This window comes from Thamnophis elegans, chromosome 10 (genome assembly GCF_009769535.1).
Source record: "Thamnophis elegans isolate rThaEle1 chromosome 10, rThaEle1.pri, whole genome shotgun sequence".
NCBI lineage: Eukaryota > Metazoa > Chordata > Lepidosauria > Squamata > Colubridae > Thamnophis > Thamnophis elegans.
In genome coordinates, this window is record NC_045550.1 from 68572961 (window position 1) to 68585363 (window position 12403).

Here is a 12403-nt window from a genome sequence, read left to right on the forward strand (position 1 = left end):
GGGAGTTGAAGTCCGGACACCTTCAAGTTGCCAAGGTTGAGAAACACTGCTCTAGTAGATCTGGGTTCTCGTTCTCTGTAACTTACAATAACTATAAATAAAAATAAAAATAATTAAACCTTAAACCTTACACCCCCCCCACCACACTTTCTTCTTTATCAATTCCACCTACAGCTCCTTCTGCTTTTTCAGTCTCGATTGTAGGTGCCAATAGTTCTGCCACTAATTCAACTTTTCCAGTTTTCTCAGCCGTCCCTCTGAAATATTCTGCATAGAAAGCTTCTTATCAATTGTATCTATCCTGTATCTTTGTCCTGGCCATGTAAATAGCAGACCTCCCGGTATGAGCCATCTGTAATTAACACCTTTTTAAATCAGAACTTTAGTCAAAAATTGATATTCTCTTCTCTCTCACTCCTCTCGGAATTTGCTTGAGAACTACAATCTCCTTGCCTTTGTATTCTAATTCAACAAGTTTTGAAGCAGTCGCGTCTCAAGGTAGGACACTGTGCCAAGGGTGTCAAAACTCAAGGCCCGAGGGGCAGGGGTGAAATTCTCTGAAGTCTGCTACCGGTTTGCTTTGCGCATGCGCACCCCAGGCGCTAAGGTGGTTTTCTGAGTCAGCAGGAGTAAGTAGAACAGCGGGGGGGACGGGGGGGACGACTGCTGAGCCGTGTGATTCACGTTAGCTGGAGAGCAGAATTTCCTGCTTTCTAGCGAATATAATCGTTGCCCGGCTGATCGTCGGAACTCTTTTTTTTTAAGCATTTCTTTAATACCTACTCGCCTGAACCGGTAGTAAAAAAATATGTTCAAAAAAGGTTTTTAAAAAGTTCTGACGATCAGCTGTGCAACGATCAACTGTGCCGCGCGATAACTTTCTTTTTACTTTTTTTTTAAAGCATTTTTTTACTACCGGTTCAGGCTTAAATTGAAAATATCAAAGGATCAGCCCATGGTGGCTCTACAGGCCAAAACCAGCCACGTCTCCACCACCCCCGCCCAAGAGGCCTCTGTGCAGCCTTTTTTGCCTGGCAGAGTGCGGCTGGGGCCTTGGAAGCGAAAGCAAGGCTGGGGGGGGGGCATTTGCAGGCCCCCCGCGCCCCGTTTTGGTCAGCAGGGTGCTGCAGGAGGCATCCGGCCTTGCAGGGAAGGAGGGAAAGAAAGGGGGGAAATAGAAAGGGAGAGAAAGAGAGAGAAACAGAGGCAGAGAGGGAGGTGGAGAAAGAGAGAGAGGGAGGGAAAGAGAAAAGGGGGAAAGAGAGACAAAGAGATAGGGAGGAAGAGAAAGAGAGAGAGAGAAGCACAGAGAGGGAGGGAAAGAGAGAGGGAGAGAAAGAGAGAGGGAAAGAGAGGGGGAAAGAGGGAGGGTGGGAAAGAGAAAGTGGTAGGGAGGGAGGGGAAGAAGAGAGAAAGAGAGGGGGAGGGAGGGAAAAGAGAAAGGGAGGGAAAGAGAGGCAGAGAGGTAGAGAAAGAGAGAGAGGGAGGGAAAGAAAAATGGGAAAGAGAGACAAAGAGATAGAGAGGGAGAGAACAGAGAAACAGAGAAGCACACAGAGAGAGAAAGAGGGAGAGAAAGAGGGGGAGGGAGGGTGGGAAAGAGAAAAAGATAGGGAGGGAGGGGAAGAAGAGAGAAAGAGAGAGGGAGGAAGGGAAAAGAGAGGGAGGGAAAAAGAAACAGGCAGAGAGAAGAGAAAGAGGGAGAGAAAGAGAAGGGGAAAGAAAGGGAGGGAAGAGGGAAAAAGACAGAGAGAGGGATGGAGGGAGGGAGGGAAAAAGAGGGAGGGAAAGAGAGGAAGAAAGAGAGTGTTCAAACCCAGTTTTCACCCCTGCTCTATACAGACAGACCTGACCCATGCACCACCCAGAAGTTCCTAGCAAGTCTGTTCCTGGTTCACATGTGAAATCTACACTTCCTTCTTGGCCAGTTTATTGCCCATCGGGGTCCAACACACCATATCCCGCCCCCACTACGTGCCGTTACCTAAGGAACTGGTCACTAGTTGTCCCACAATGCATGAAGGAATTTGCGATAACCGTGGCGGTGTGGCACACAGAATTCCGCACCGCATCCTGGAGAGAGAGGAGAGCAAACGGTCACAACACAAAGGACACAACAGTGCTGGCAAAATATCAATGGGAACACAAGGTTGAGGCTCTCCTGCATCTTGAAAAGCAAAACGAGGGAGTTCAGAAGAGAAACCCGTGGGAATTTTGGAGACGTCCTTCGTTTTTGAAAACTGTAAATTCAGGACGCTAATATTCCCCGTATTTGGGCTAAAAATGGTCTGTAACGATTATCTTGCAGCATCTTATTTTATGCTAAAATGTTTGGCGGGGACAATTCAATTAAAACAAAAATAGGGAATGATTCTTCTAAGGAAAAAAAAATGGATGAATTTGGACTTATTGAGCATCAAGATCAGTACGGTTCAACCTTGGCAGCTTTAAGATGTGTGGACTTTTAACTCCCAGAATTCCCCAGCCAGTCATATTGGCTGGGGAATTCTGGGAATTGAAGTCCAAGCATCTTAAAGCTGCCTGCCAAGGTTCCAAATAGCATCCAAAATTAAATCGGAGTCCGAGGCAAAGGATTGCTCAAAGCTCCAATTTATGAAGAGAGCCATGTTGGCACATCTGGGGAAACCTGAATCTGAAAGCTTCCCGGTTTTCTCCGCCCAGTTGGAAGTTCAAGATCTTTCCTCCCCCACCCACAAGTCCATCCCATGGTCCAATCTCCCACTGCCATATTGGCAGTTCCACCCATCCAGTTCCGGTCAGGTATAGAGGTGCAAAGACAAAGGATGACCTTGGATTTCTAGGAAGAATGTTGTTATGGCTGCATATCATCCAACTCCATACAATCCCATTTTCCCACCATAGAAAATGCAGAGTAGAAGAATAGAAAGTGTGGCTGGCCAAAGATCCAAAGGGAAAGATGGCTGCAGGCCTGACACCGGCCAAGGTTTGAGTAATACTGCTCAAGCTGCACAAAGCAGCCTTATTCTTCATGCTGGATGGCGTGGAAAATTGAGCAATTAACCTGCAATCTTAGCCACCTGTAAATTAGACTGAGCAAAAAGGCAAACGCCTATTTCTGAAGGATAACACTGTTAAGGATTTAAACCAGACTGATTTCAGAATAAAACCAGAAGTTATCCTCATCGCAAAAAAAAACGAGATCCAAATAACTATTTCAGTTATGTGTGAAGTTTGGGTCTTCTTCGTTTCTTCTGAATGCCTCAGGTTAAGAGCAAAGCTGCGGAAATGTCGAACTTAACGGGGAGGGGAGTGAAGAACATCAGCTCAAAACATTATCTGGGGTTTTCTAGGGAAATCTAGTTCTTGGGGGCCAAAAAAACAAAAAAATAGAGATGATGTTAGGTGACCTAACTCACTCGGAGCTCTTCTTCCTTCCTAGGGAATCTTAAAACTTTTCTCCAAAGCAAGAATTTTGCCAGCATTCAACTGGTTCTATGCAGGCAAGATGATGTGCCGAGGTGGCGCAGTGGTTAAATGCAGCACTGCAAGCTACTTCAGCTGACTGCAGTTCTGCAGTTCGGCTGTTCAAATCTCACCGGCTCAGGGTTGACTCAGCCTTCCATCCTTCCGAGGTGGGTAAAATGAGGACCCGGATTGTTTTTTCTTTTAAAAAAGGAGTAAGAGCAGGAGGGAGGGAGGAAGAGGAGCAGGATGACAGGGGGTATCTCTCTGAGCTTGGTGGCTTTCTTGCAGATGTTTTATAACCAAACTAGGTAACATCATCAGTGTTAGAAGGGACGGGGGTGTGCAGAGAGGATGGGGGAGGACTGTGGGGTCCTTGGCATTTTCTGGTCTTGGTTTTCTTGCAGACATTTCATTGCCAAACTAGGTAACTTCATCAGTGCTAGCATCTTCGACCTTTTGCAAGTCTTCGAAAGGGTGTTGTTATTCAGCCTTCAGGCATGTCACAAAATGAGGACCAATACACCCACCCATACCCAGGGCCCTTACCTTTGTGTTTTTGAGGATCATGAGGTCCGTGTTGTTGTTTCGTATTAAAAACTGGAGGTGCAATTCAATGGCCATTTCCCCACTTAAAATCTTTATCATTTTTGGAATCTGGTCTTTGGTTCCTGGACTCTATGTAGGAGAAGGAAGAAACAAACAAACATAATTATCACATTTATTCACTGGGCTTCAATGTCTCTCCAGTATTCATTGACTCCGTGGCACGACAAAACCGTGGTCCACTAAAGCGCGCCTGATTAAAGCGCGTCGCTGTCATCAGCAGCGCGACAACAGCGACCGCGGAGAAAAAATGGCGCTTTAAAAAGCGCTTTGAAAGCAAGCTGATTCAAGTTAAGGTAAGGGTTAGGGTTAGGTTTAGCGTTAGGTTAAGGGTTAGGATTAGGTTTAGGGTTAGGGTTAGGGTTAGGTTTCGGGGGGTTAGGTTTAGGGGTTAATTTTAGCTTTAGCGCTCACAGCGTGCTTTTTTCGTCGCGCTGTGATGACGTCAGGTACGCGGTTTCGTCGAGCGCGCTTTAGTCGAACGCGGTTTTGTGGTGGAACCCATTGACTCAGGAATGGCTTCCATATCCTTTTCTCTAAGGTTAACAACCAACTCACAAATAGAATAGAATAGGATAGGATAGGATAGAATAGGAATAAAGCAAAGGAATAGAACATAACAGAATAGAATTCTTTATTGGCCAAGTGTGATTGGACACACAAGGAATTTGTCCAGGAGAATACAATCTACACTTTGAAATACGTGTTGGTTTGTTTATTCCTAGTTTGCAAATCCAGAACCTGACATAAATAAGGAGAATAAAATACATTCATCAAGAATAAAAAGATGCAGCACTTAGTGCTAGTCATAGTACAAATAAGCAAGCAGGAAATAATCAATATCCATATAAATCGTAAGGATGCAAGCAACAGAGTTATAATCCTGCAATCATAAGTGGGAGGAGATGGGTGATAGGAAGGATGAGAAGACTAATTGTCAGGTCTGCAGCCATCTTTTCTTGTGGATGTTTGGCCTGCCACACTTTCTGTCATTCTACTCTGCATTTTCTATGGTGGGAAAATGGGAGGGGGGATTGTATGGAGTTAGATGATATGTAGCCATAACAACATTCTTCCTAGAAAGCCAAGGTCATCCTTTGTCTCTGCACCTCTGCACCTGACCAGAACTGGGTGGGTGGAAGCTGCCAGCATGGCAGTGGGAGATTGGACCATGGGATGGACTGGTGGGTGTGGGGGAAAGATCTTGAACTTTCAACTGGGTGGGGAAAACCGGGAAGCTTTCCGATTGGGGTTTTCCCAGATGTGCCAACATGGCTCTCTTCATCAATTGGAACTTTGAGGAATCCTTTGCCTCGGACTCTGATTTAATTTTGGATGCTATTTGGGACCCTGACACTAATAGTAATGATAATGCAGCCTTAGCAAGTGGTTTGACAGTGGGGAGGGAATTATTTGTTCAGCAAATCTGGGCCAGGAACAATTAAGAAAGTCAAATGAAAAACAGACCACCACACCTCAAGAGGAGTCACTTCAAGACGATGGCTGAAGAGAACTTTAGCTCAGGCTTGAACTGTGGGGGTCATTGATGCTCTCTGCGTTTGGTTGTTTTTTTGAGGTTTCACTACCACACTAGGTAACATCATCAGTGGAAAAGGGAGAGGGGTTTGCAGAGAGGCAGAGGAGGTGGAGGAAGGAGGAAGAGGAGAAGGACTGTGAGGTTCTTGGTGCTCTCTGAGCTTAATTTGTTTTCTCGCAGACATTTCATTACCGAATGAGGTAACATCATCAGTACTAGAAGAAAGAGTGGTCTGCAGAGAGGGGGGAGGGCTGTGGGGTCCTTGGTACACTCTTGCAGACGTTTTATTACCCAACTAGGCAACATCACCAATGCTGGAAGAGACTGGGATTTGCAGAGAAGGACTGTGGGCCTCTCTGAGGCTGGTTTATTTTCTAGCAGAAGTTCATTACTAAACTAGGTAACATTACCAGTCCTAATCCTGATGCTGTTACCTAGTTGGGTTATGGAACGTCTGCAAGAAAAGCACCAAAGCTCTAAGAGCACCAAGGACCCCACCGTGTTTGTCCTCCTCCTTCCCTTCCAGCACTGATGACGTTACCTACTTTGGTAATCAAACATCTGCAAGGAAGCCACCAAGCCTGGAGAGCAGCGAGGACCCCACATCTCAAGATACCTCTGTCCCAAAGGCTGTTCTGACTTAGGCTTTCCCATCGAGTCCTCGTCCCAATGAACCCCTTTTATTTAATTGACAGTGAATTCCTCTCCAGCAAAGTCTTTCCTCTCCCACAGTCTTTCAAGTTAGTTCACAATTACCAACATTGATCAGGCTTGGAGAGAGGCCAGGCTGAGATCTTTCAGAGGCCGCAATGCTTGGCAAGGATGCAGGAATAGCAATAGTTGCAATAGTTAGACTTATATACCGCTTCATAGGGCTTTCAGCCCTCTCTAAGCGGTTTACAGAGTCAGCATATCGCCCCCAACAACAATCCGAGTCCTCATTTCACCCACCTCGGAAGGATGGAAGGCTGAGTCAACCTTGAGCCTGGTGAGATTTGAACAGCCGAACTGCTGAACTGCAGTCAGCTGAAGTATCCTGCAGTGCTGCATTTAACCACTGCGCCACCTCGGCTCATGGCCTCCTGCAAACTCCCCTCCCCTGTCGCTCCTCTTTTATTTCCTCTGGGAGGGGCCATCCACCGTCCACCTGTGGCTTTACTCCCAAGTTGACCTTTGTTCCTTAGCTGTTCCCTTCTTCTGACCACTCTGCGCATGCGCACACTGGGAACAGGCTCCAGCTGTTCTTCTGCCTCACTGATGTCTGACTCTGAAGGCAGCTGATAACTGTTGGACGGCCCTGGTCCCCTCTCTGCCTCCGACACAGAGGCCTCCTCAGAGCCTTCCGCAGACTCCAGGACTGGCCCATCTTCCTCCCCAACCTCCTCACTGTCCGAATCGGCTGCCAGCTCTGTTGGCCGCAGGCAGGGCCCAGCAGCTGTGTGGCATCAGAGAGAGGTATCCATCAAGGCAGGGAGGGAGTAGATTTCGGTTAGTGACACTTACCGTCTGAGCTGACTTCGCAGAAGCAACCGGGCTGCCTTTCTTCTCTTCGGTCTCCATCAACTCTCTGAAAAACAAAACAAAAAAATATTCTCATTTGCCCTGTGGCTGTTGTCCCAAATGTCCCAAAGAGACAATAAAATAATAGTAATAAGAGAGGTTTAAATCTTTTATGAGTCCCACCACTTGAAGGAACAAGCCATCCTGCTTTCCTACCTCTCGGCTTGAGCAGGGGGTTGGACTAGAAGACCTCCCAGGTCCCTTCCAACGGTTCCACCACAAAACCGCGTTCGACTAAAGGGCGCTCGATGAAACCGCGTAGCTGACGTCATCACAGCGCGACAACAGTGCGGAGAAAAAAGCACGCTGTAAACGCTAAACCTAAAATTAACCCCTAAATCTAAACCTAACCCCCCTAAACCTAATCCTAAACCTAACCCTAAACCTAATCCTAACCCTTAACCTAACCCTATCCCTAACCCTAACCCTTAACCTAACCCTTAACCTAACCCTAACCCTAATCCTAATCCTAACCCTTAACCTAACCCTAACCCTTAACCTAACCCTAACCCTTAACCTAACCCTAACCCTTAACCTAACCCTTAACCTAACCCTAACCCTTACCTTAACTTGAATCGGCTTGCTTTCAAAGCGCTATTTAAAGCGCCCTTCTTTCTCCGCTTGCTGTTGTCGCCCTGTTGATGATATCAGCGACGCGGTTTAATCGGGCGCGCTTTAGTCGAGCGCGGTTTTGTCATGCCACGCCTTCCAACTACGTTATTCTGTGGCTTCAGGCAATTCATATCAATGCTGTTGAGAATATCCCCACTCCCATGTGCTTCCCAATGGCATTTTGAAACATTAAACCAAGAGACTTTGCTGATTATAACTACCCCGGTCAGCAAAGTATCATATGGGGGGAAAAAATAGGCCTGGAAACAAGACCAATAAGTTGATTTAGAGACAATACAGGTAGTCCTCGACTAACAACAGTTCACATAGTGACCGTTCAAATTTACAACAGCACCGAAAAAGTGACTCGTAACAATTTTTCAGACTTGTGACCATCGCAGCATCCCCATGGTCACACGATTTAAAATTCAGGTGCTTGGCAACCGATTCACATTCATGATGGTCCCAGGGGAGGGGTGTCATCTGATCCCCCTTTTGCGACCTCCTGACAAGCCAAAACAATAAGGAAGCCGGATTCACTTAACGGCCCTGTTACTAACTTGACAACTGCAACGATTCACTTAACAAGAAGGGTCGTAAAATGGGGCAAAGCTCCTTTAACAAATGTCTCACTTAGCGACATCGATTTTGAACCACCCCTTAACGAGCCAGTTGGCATCTTCCACAGCTGCAATTAAATTGGTGACTCTGTACCTCTTTTTTCTGTCCTTTGAACAACATTGCTCACCCTGAAAGGTGTTATGGCCCACCAGCGGAGAGAGGAACTGGCAGCAGACTCGGACAGTGAGGAGGTTGGGGAGGAAGATGGGCCAGTCCTGGAGTCTGGGGAAGGCTCTGAGGAGGGCTCTGTGTCGGAGGCAGAGAGGGGGCCAGGGCCGTCTGACAGTTATCAGCTGCCTTCGGAGTCAGACATCAGAGGAGCAGAAGAACAGATGGAGCCTGTTCCCAATATGCACATACACAGAGCTGCCAGGAGAAGGGTTCAGCTAAGGAACAAGGGCCGATTCGGGAGTAAAGGCCACAGGTGGATGGTGAATGGCCCCTCCCATAGGGAATAAAAGAGGAGCGAAAGGGGAGTGGAGTTTGCAGGAGACAATTAGTCCAATTCATTAAGAGTGAAGATCTGCTCCTGACTTCTTTCATTTATTCATTTCATTTATTTAATTAAATTTATAGGCCACCCAATCCTGGAGGACTCCGGGCGGCTTACAATGAAAGAAGAAAGAAGAAAAAAGAAAAGCAAAATAAGTAAAAAATAGTTTAAAATACACAACACACATACGTTCTAATCGGGTCTGGACCTTAACACTAAGGTCAACAGCCCCAGGCCTGCCGGAACAGCCAGGTTTTAACGGCTTTCCTGAAGGCCATGAGAGTGGGCCTTCTTTCTTGCCAAGGAATTGCTGCTACAGCATGGCGTTTAGACGATATCGGCCTGGCAGCTCTCCAAGCCTGCTAAAGGCCTGTGGTTGTCAATTCACCCTTGAAAGACTGTCGGCCGGGACTTTGCTGGAGAGGAATTCCCTTTAAAAGGAAACAAAAGGGGTTTTATCGGGACGAGGAGTCGGCTTCGTGATCTTGGGAGGCCTCGGTCAGAAGAATAGCAATAGCAATAGCAGTTAGACTTATATACCGCTTCATAGGGCTTTCAGCCCTCTCTAAGCGGTTTACAGAGTCAGCATATTGCCCCCAACAATCCGGCTCCTCATTTTACCCACCTCGGAAGGATGGAAGGCTGAGTCAACCTTGAGCCGGTGAGATTTGAACCGCTGAACTGCAGAACAGCAGTCAGCTGAAGTAGCCTGCAGTGCTGCATTTAACCACTGCGCCACCTCGGGAACGGCACAACAGGTATGTAAGGATGCATGTCTCACCCTTCTTTTTCGGGCACGGGCACCGTCCCCGTGTTGGTAGATCCTGGCACAGAAGCAATTGGGGTGCCAACGCTGCGGAGGTTCTGGATCACCGAGGAGAGGAACTGCTGGCTGGCGCTCTCGTACAGGTCGAAGCAGATCTGGTACGCCATGAGGAGGTTGTCCTCCTTCACTAGCTTCTCTAGGATGTCGCTCACGGCTTGAGGGTCATCCAAGAAAATGAGACACTGCAGGAGGGAGGCCAAAGACCCAAGTTTCAGAAGATGGCAGCAGTGACGTCTTCCCCCCTCAGAGATAGTCTTCGAATTACAACAGACCACCTGCTGCAAATTACCTCCAATAGACCGATTAGATCCCACAGATTAGTCCTCCTCCGAATTCCATCCGCCGGCCAATGCCGACTGGCGACCACCCGGAGGAGGGCCTTCTCTGCGGCTGCTCCGACCCTCTGGAACGAGCTCCCCGTGGAGATTCGAACCCTCACCACCCTCCAGGCCTTCCGCAAAGCCCTTAAAACCTGGCTGTTCTGACAGGCCTGGGGCTAAAGAGCTGTTGCCCCCCGTCTCGAATGGTATGACTACTGTGTGTTTTTAAATTATGTATTGTTATGTTCCGTCTTTTATTTTTTGTCTGTACCCCCCTCCCCTGATTTGAATTGTGAGCCGCCCTGAGTCCCCTTGGGGAAAAGGGCGGCATATAAATGTAATAAAATCAAAATCAAATCAATCAATCAAATCAGTTCATTTAGTGACCATCAACCCTGAAGCTGTCTTGACCGAAGCCATTGTCAGATTCGGGTTAATGTCAGGGTTCCAAATAGCATCCTCAAAGCAATAACACTCCAAGGCTAGAAGTTCCTCAAAGTGGCAATTTATTAAAAGAGCCATGTTGGCACATCTGGAAAAACCCGAATCTGAAAGCTTCCCAGTTTTCCCCACTGAGTTGAAAACTCAAGATCTTGCCCCCACACCCACACACCAGTGGTAGGTTTCAAAAAATTTTGGAGCCTCTTCTGTAGGTGTGGCCTGCTTTCCGGGTCCACTGGTGGAACCTCTTCTAACCGGTTCGGTAGATTTGATGAACCGGTTCTATCGAACCAGGGCGAACCGGTAGGAACCCACCTCTGCCACACACCCACAAGTCCATAGTCCAATCTTCCACTGCCATGAAGACAGATTCCTCCCATTCACATCCGGCCAGGTGCCGAGACAAAAGTGACCTTGACTTTCCAAGAAGAATGTTATTATGGCTACACCTCACCCAACTCAGTATAATCCCCCCTCCCATTTTTCCCACAGTAGAAAGGGTGGCAGGCCTGAATCAAAAAAGCAAAAAATAACTTCCAGGCCTGACAGCCATTTTTATCCACTTCAGTGTTGCCACACTGGAGCTGAGGGTCGGGGCGTGGGGGGGATTTGAGGTAGAGGGATTTTCGTAGCCAAAACAAAATACTTTCTCCTGGGAACCAAGGACATTCTCACACCTGGTGGGAAGAATGCGGAGTGATGTCACCCGGTTGTCGCAATACACGATGATTGGACCACGTGACTGGTTTGTTTTGAGAAAGTAGGAAAACTTCTACTTTTAATGAGGTGAAAACCACGGGAGTTTCAGAGTCGGTTTTCACCATATATGTGCCAATATATTTGCAATAAAAACACCGTATTTTTCGGAGTATAAGGCGCACCTTTCCCTCCCCCTAAAAATAGGTGAAAATCAGGTGGCATGCAGAGCCATATCTGCCGGCACACAAGCTGTCAGCTCCGGCACACTTGGGCGTGCTGGCCAGTTAATTTTCGGCCTTCCAGAGGGCTAGGCTTCACTTAAGCCTCCGGAGCCTGGGGAGGGCGAAAAACGGGTACAATGGGCCAACCGGAGGGCCTCTGGGGGGGCCAGGAGAGGCCATTTTCACACTCCCCAGGCTTTAGGAAAGCATCCCAAAGGGCTTACCAGAGGTTTGTTTCCAGTTGTGCATCGCATTTTTGGCACCTAACAACAAAAAGGTTAGCCGTCCATGTTATAGACCAAATACGGGCGTTTTTTTGGCCTCCCGAACCTCCGTGCATTGCATTTTCGCCCTCCCCCGGCCCCCAGAAGAACTCTGCAGTGCTCCGCACAGCCCATTTTAGCCAACAAACAGGCCTATTTTGGGGCTCCCAAGTCCTCCGTGTTTTTGCCCTCCCAGGATCCCAGAAGCAGGCCAAAAAGCAGAGTGTTTTTTTGGGAAAACGGGCTGTGTGGCTCAGGGCTGGGTTCTGGCAAGCAGTACTGCCGGTTCACTCATATGCGTGCATGAGTAGTGTAATAAAAATGATTCTGCACATGCGCAGAAGCGATAAACAAGATTGCGGCGCCTATGGTGGTGCCCAGAACTAGTTCAGGGGCATGGCAGGCCTGGAACCAGCAGCGACCCAGGCTGCCAAACCACTACTGGTTCGGACAAATCGATCCGAACCGGTAGGAACCCACCACTGGTGTGGATCACTGCTGCTTCTGGGGACCTGGAAGGGCAAAAACACGACGCACAGAGGCCAAAAACACGACGCACAGAGGCCAAAAACGATATATTTCTCGTTTTGGCCTCCCGAAACCCCGCCCCTTCACCAAAATGGCCGTGCATAGCCTTTAGGAGGCTTATAGAGTGCTCCTGGGGGCTGGGGAGGGCAAAAATGAGCAAAAGAAATGCTGATTTTTGTGCCCCCCCCAGCCCCCAGGAGCACTCTACAAGCCTCCTAAAGGGTTTGCATGC

The 12403-nt window shown here is 47.9% G+C and overlaps 1 protein-coding gene across 1 annotated transcript in view; it reads right to left on the reverse strand.

Annotated features, from left to right (window-relative positions):
- Positions 1-12403, reverse strand: part of LOC116513749 (26S proteasome non-ATPase regulatory subunit 1) — an 89579-nt gene that overhangs the window by 63303 nt on the left and 13873 nt on the right. Inside the window, exons 7-10 of the mRNA XM_032224931.1 lie at positions 9655-9881; positions 7091-7154; positions 3994-4122; positions 1985-2073 (exon numbers count right to left, since the gene is read on the reverse strand). Coding sequence (XP_032080822.1) covers positions 1985-2073; positions 3994-4122; positions 7091-7154; positions 9655-9881 — 509 coding nt within the window. The remainder of the gene's footprint in view (positions 1-1984; positions 2074-3993; positions 4123-7090; positions 7155-9654; positions 9882-12403) is intronic.